The sequence below is a fragment of the Microtus ochrogaster genome, chromosome 10 (genome assembly GCF_000317375.1).
Source record: "Microtus ochrogaster isolate Prairie Vole_2 chromosome 10, MicOch1.0, whole genome shotgun sequence".
NCBI classification, from domain to species: domain Eukaryota; kingdom Metazoa; phylum Chordata; class Mammalia; order Rodentia; family Cricetidae; genus Microtus; species Microtus ochrogaster.
In genome coordinates this window covers 75,660,392-75,666,823 of record NC_022016.1, presented here as the reverse complement: position 1 = coordinate 75,666,823, position 6,432 = coordinate 75,660,392, and the positions used below count along the sequence as shown (strand labels likewise).

The following is a 6,432-nucleotide window of genomic DNA, read 5'->3' as shown; positions in this document are numbered from 1 at the left end:
ACACCTTCACACAGGCGTACATGCAGACAGAATATTGTATACATAATAAATAAATAAATATTAAAAAAAAAAAAGAAACCAGCCAAGCTAAGGCCGGATGTTTATAAGTAAGACTCTGTGTGTGATCCACTTTGGAGCTGGGGGGTGGGCCCCTAAAAGAGTCCAAATAGCATAACATCATATTACTACAAAGTATCTTGCTTATTCACACTTTGTGAGTCTATAACAAGTTGCTTGGATATGAATTATGTGGGTTCTTAGAGATAATTTGTTTTCACCTGTAATATATAAAATGTTTACGTAAGGGAAATGGAAAACATGTCTTTTATTTGTATTCATTGTAATCATTCTCTTAAAAAATAGAATATAACCATATTGTAATTTTTATATTGCTTGAAAGATTTTTTGGGGGGTATATACACGCTGTAAGGGAAAAAATAAAGAGACACAGAAGGGAAACATCAGGGAAGGACAGAAAAAGAATAGAGTAGAACAAGCAACAGAAAGAATAATAAAAGGAAGAACTAATCTTTGGTCCGCAGAAAAGTCCTCGAGTGTCTGTTTGTCTGTCCAGCAGTTTGCCTGCTCTGCATTTCCTCTTCAGTTTCTCTGACCTGCTGAGGGCCTGCTATTCATCAGCACCTTAGTGAGATGCTGACATGCTGGAGTGTGTGTGTGTGTGTGTGTGTGTGTGTGTGTGTGTGTGTGTGTGAGAGAGAGAGAGAGAGAGAGAGAGAGAGAGAGAGAGAGAGAGAGAGAGAGAGAGAGAGAGAGAGAGAGAGAGAGAGAGAGAGTGAGTGTTTCCAGTTCTCATTGGCCCCAGAGAATTAAGTTTTACTCCTTCAGATAGAAAGGTCAATTGAGTGATTAGTCCCACTGACTCCATGGCTCCCCTTCAATTCCTGAGCTACCAAAGGCTGGTCCTTCCAACAGTACCTAATCTGTAATTTCTCATTCAGGAAGCAGAGGCAGGAGGTTCCTAAAAATTCCAGGCCATCTTGGACTACAAATTGAATTCTAGGCTGGTGTCTTAGGGTTTCTATTGCTATGATTAAATACCATGACCAAAAACAAGTTGGGGAGGAAAGGATTCATCTGGCTTATTCTTCCATATCCATAATCCACCCTTGGCTTTCTTTTTTCTTTTTCCTTTACTTTTTTGAGCCAGGGTTTCTCCGTGTAACAGTCCCGGCTATCCTGGAACTCATTTTGTATACCATAGCCTGCTTTCTTATAGAACCCAGGACCATTACCTGCCCAGGGGTGGTCTCACAATGAGCTTAGCTTTCCCCCATCAATCACTAATTAGGCAAATGTCCTACATGCTGAGTGGTGGTGGCAACATAACTTTAAACCCAGCACTTGGGAGGCAGGGGCAGGCAGATCTCTGTGAGTTCAAGGCCAGCCTGGTCTACAAAGCAAGTTCCAGGACAGGCTCCAAAGCTACACAGAGAAACTCTGTCTCAAAAAACCAAAACTCAATCAATCAAACAAACAAAAGCTAAAAACAAACAAACCCAAAACAAAACAAAAAGAAAGAAAAAGAAATGTCCTACAGGGTAGCCCTACAGCCTGATCTTATGCAGGCATTTTCTCAATTGGGGTTTTCTCCTTTCAGAGACTCTAGCCAGAGCAGCCAACAAAACTAGAGTAAAATCCTATCCTAAATAATGAGCTAGACCTGGTAGCCCATGCCTTTAATCCCAGCACTCAGAAGGCAGAGGCAGGTGGATCTCTGTGAGTGTGAGGCCAGCCTGGTTTACAGAGTGAGCTCCAGGACAGACAGGGCTGTAGAGAGACCCTGTCTAAAGATATTTTAATCATGAGCCAGAGACATGACTTGCTGCTGCCAACTCTGATGACCTGGGTTCGATTCCCAGAACCTACACGGTGGAATTGGAGAACCAACTTCTGTCAGTTGTCCTCTGATCTCCACATGTAGGACATGGTACATACCTGCCCCACACCAAAATAAATAGGTAAATGTCATTTTAAGAACTTCTTTAAGAAAAAGAAGAAAATTAATTGGCTCAAGGTCCCACAATGTGCAAGCAGTAACCTCGAAGGCTGCTTCACTTAAAGGGCCACTCTCTCCCACCACCTGCCTGTACTCTGTGAGGCATGTGGAGACGGCATCTTACCTTTTCCAGTCACGTAATAGGCCCCCAGTTTATAGCAGCTGTCACTGTGCCCATTGTCCTCACAGTTGAACTTCAGTACCTTGGCAGCTTCATCAAAATTCTTCTGGATCCCCTCCAGATAGTCCACCAGCCGATAGCAACCTAGGAGAGGGAAGAGTTGCTTATGCCAACTGCTGCTGTTCAGTGGGTACAGGTAGAGCCAGATAGAGCCTAGCTCTTACTCAAATGGCTGTGTGCCGCTAGGCTGTGTGTAGCTAGGCGGCACAGCACTTGCTAGAGCGTGGGAGGCCCTCTGTTCAATCTCTAGCCCCGCAATAAAAATAACACAAGTAAGCTACAAAGGAGGGAACGGGCTAAGATTCGCTTTGCCTTTGTAAAAACATTACACAGAGGCACATGTTTGCACCTGCCTGGATGACCACAGGATGATGGGACATTCTGACACCGAAAATCATAACACATGTTATCTTTGTTTAATTCTATTTATTTCCTTGAGACAGGGTCTTATATAGCTTAGACTGGACCAGAACTCACTATGTTGCTGAGGCTGTCTGTCCCTGACCCTCCCTGCCTCCACTTCCTAGAGTGCCAGGATCACACCCAGGCCAGGCATGTGCTGCCACACCCAGTTTAAGCCAGGAACTGAACTCGGGGTGAACATGAGCACCCACATCCCCAGGCCTCAGCCCGTTCTCCACTCACAGCTTTGTATAGTCTCCACATAACACACACCAACTACCATGAACCCCTCAAACATCTCTACAGGATCAAGTTCCTGCCGTAGAAGGATGGACACACTGCAACCCAGGCTCCCTGTACAAACTTCATTCTGGAACCAGAGGCAGAGCACAGTGGTGAAAAAGTTGCCTAATACACGCAGAAGCCCTGGGTCTGAGTCTCAAGACTGCACCACAAGAATTAATTTGACTTAATTCTGACAGATCCTGACTTCGACCTTCCAAAAGAGAACTCTGTTTTCCCACCTTGCCTCCACTGAGTACAAAATAAATAAAACACTAGGAAAACAACTCTGCTTCTCTGGGCGTCAATCAATCCTACACTCAACCACCTCACTCACTACACAAAAGACGCCAGTTCTGTCTCAGATCTTTTTTTTTTTTTTTTTTTTTTTTTTGGTTTTTTTGAGACAGGGTTTCTCTGTGGCTTTAGAGCCTGTCCTGGAACTAGCTCTGTAGACCAGGCTGGTCTCGAACTCACAGAGATCCGCCTGCCTCTGCCTCCCAAGTGCTGGGATTAAAGGCGTGCGCCACCACCACCCAGCCGTCTCAGATCTTTTCATTAGCTATTACCTCTCTGCCTGGCAAAGACCTACAATGGTTTGTCCCCTCCTTTATAAGTTTATTCAAAAGCCATTCCATTGTGCAGTACCAGTTCTTTTATCCTAACCTGATTCGCATTTACTATTATCACATATTTCACTTATTTCCTTTGCGTGTTCACCATTGCATCTCCGGGTCCTTCCTCCCTAAACACGACCACGCCGGGTCTAGCCTAAGGGCTCCGCCCCTCCGCAGAAGCCCCGCCCCCGGTACACCCCAAGTCCCCGCCCACAGCTTGCTAATGTCCCTGACCGCGTCCTCAGGCGTCCTCCACCCGCCGCGTGACCTCGTCCTAGCCAAATGCTCGCGCCCCTTCTCGGCACCCCAGCTGCGCGGGAGACGCTCACCATCCGGGTCTTTCTCGCGGTAGCACTGGTAGTGACACTCCACCTTCATGTTCTCCAGGAAAGACTTCACCTGCTCCTCGTCTTGGAAGTCAACCAAGCCCGCCATGGCTCCGACTCCCACAAACCCGGACGTGGTCCCGCCCCCAGATCACGTGAGCTGCTCATTGGGCGGGGCTTGCCGCCTCGCGTGTGAGGTCAGCGCTTTGCGGGTCTCCGGATACCGACGCTCCCAACAGCCTTTGCGGTGAGGGCGCCTTTCTTCCCCATTTCTTCGTCTTTGTGGAAGGCTCCCTGCCGGTAGTCTACCTCCGCTTAAGTGAGGTAATTCTGCCCCATAGTGGTTTTCTCCCTGCAGTCGGGATCAGCCTGCCCTCCTGCAGTCCCAGTTCTAAAGCCGAGACAGCCGGGAGCTCCGGTCCCTGCCTTCCCAGAGCTTGCAGCGTTGGGCTGGAGCTCACCGCCAAGTGCTCCCAGCCCTGCAAAATACAGAGCTTGAGATTCATCAGGAAAGCATTTGCGTATTCAGGCAGCAAGCGTTTTGAGTAACTTGTGTGTCCAACATATGGCTGGAACACCTGACAAAAATAAGCCTCTGCTAGTGCCACGGGATGCATTTATCTCAATATTTTTTCTAGACCCATCAAAGACACCACCATAAATGACGTGAGATGTGAAGGTGACCGCGAGTGACGGTAGTGACGTTGGTGATAGCTGGTGCCGAGTGCTGAGTTTTGAATCCGGGTCTAAGAACTTTGCACTAGCCAAACCTATTAGAGAAGCGTGGGAAACGGCTTCAGAGTTTAACTTTTTTCCAAAGAGAAAGAACGAAGAGCTAGGGCTGGAGAGATGGCTTGGTGCTTAAGAGCACTGACTGCTCTTCCAGAGGACCCGGGTTCAAGTCCCAGCATACACATGGCAGGCAGCTCACAACTACCTATAAATCCAGTTCCAGGGCGATCTGACACTTTCACACCAGTGCACATAAAGTAAAGTGAAATAAATCATAAAAAGTTAAAAGAAAAAAAAAAGAAGAATGAAGAGCTAGAGAGATGGCTCAGAGGTTAAAAACTCTGACAACACTCACCGAAGAGGGCACCAGATCTCATTGCAGATGTTTGTGAGCCACCATGTGTCCTCTTCTGGAGATGGGGCAGAACAGCCTTGTTTTATTCAAATGTGATGTAGTTATTTTTAAAAAATATATTTAAACTGGGCAGTGGTGGTGCACGCCTCTAATCCCAGTACTCAGGAGACAGAGGCAGGCGAATCTCCGAGTTCGAGGCCAGCCTGGTATAGAGTGAGTTCCAGGACAGCTAGGGATACACAGAGAAACCTTGTCTCTAAAAACCAAAAGAGAGGGAGAGAGAGAGAGAAAGAATGAAGATTTAGCTTGGTAGCAGAGGGCATCCCTAGCATGTGCAGGAGTCCTAGGTTCTATCCCCAGCACCACGCAAAAGGAGAAGTGCGTCAAGGTGGGGCAAGGGGCTTCACCTGTATTTTTTTGTTTTGCTTTTTATTTTGAGTCTAAGTAAAATTTTCACAGACTACCCAAAAGCAGTTCCTCCCTCCACCCACTAGGTCTAGGGCTTTTCTGTGGAGCACAGTCCATGTTTTCCCACTATCCGATATAGCGTGGCCTCACCACTAACTCATTTTAATGACAGATGGGGAGCGACTTATTTCAGCTAGTAAACGTCTTTGGAAATTCCCGATTTACTTATTTATTTATTTATTTGGTTGGTTGGCTTTGGTTTTTTGAGGCAGGGTTTCTCTGTGTAGCAGCTCTGGCTGTCCTGGAACTCACACTGTAGACCAGACTAGCTTTGAACTCACAGAGTTCTGCCCATCTCTGCCTCTGACGTGCTGGTATTAAAGGTGTATGCCACCATTTTTCTTGGCATAGAATCTCACCATGTAGTTCAGGACTACCTTTAACTTGAGACGATCCTCTTGCATCAACCTACAGAGTACTATTACAGGTATAAGATACCACATCCAGGGACCCACATTCTTTTTTGCATCCCTGACCACCAGAGGGAACCCTCAGGAAACATGCCCCAGGATAGGAAGGCCTGACCTTTGGTTTTGAGACTTTCTCCTTAGCCTGACCTTCAAGGCCCTGTGAAATCTCATCATACCCTCTCTGTAAAGTTTGACATATATAACGACTACACCAACCCAAAATAGATCTAGAAGCTTCTTCCTCAATGTTCCATATTACTTGATGTATTCTGTATAATATGTTATGAAAGGACTAGTTTTGGAGGGTAGACAGATCTTAGCTGAGAATCACTATCCCACCCTGAGAGTGGAGCTCAGCATTATAACTCCTGCCCATCTGCTTGAGATCCTAGGTTCAATCCCAGGGTGGGGGGAGGGGGGAGTCAGTGAGATGGTGTGGCTCAAACTCCCCTCCTCCCACAAATAAACAAATATAAAAAAAGTCTATAAAAAAGTCCTTATCCTGTCCAAAAGCTAGGTGTAGTGGCTAGAGGATCAGGAGTTCAAAGTCATCCTGTTTTTTCTTCAGAGTCATCCTTGACTATATACTAAGTTGAGGCCAACCTGAGCTATGTAGTGAGACACTGTCTCAAAAAAAAAAAA

General features: G+C 46.4%; 1 protein-coding gene across 1 annotated transcript in view; it reads right to left on the bottom strand.

Moving 5' to 3' along the window:
* Positions 1-4,023, bottom strand: part of LOC101989185 (cytochrome c oxidase assembly factor 7) — a 13,191-nt gene extending 9,168 nt beyond the window's left edge. Inside the window, exons 1-2 of the mRNA XM_005353546.2 lie at positions 3,829-4,023; positions 2,142-2,282 (exon numbers count right to left, since the gene is read on the bottom strand). Coding sequence (XP_005353603.1) covers positions 2,142-2,282; positions 3,829-3,934 — 247 coding nt within the window. The 5' untranslated portion in view covers positions 3,935-4,023. The remainder of the gene's footprint in view (positions 1-2,141; positions 2,283-3,828) is intronic.
* Between the last annotated feature and the right edge of the window lie 2,409 nt (positions 4,024-6,432).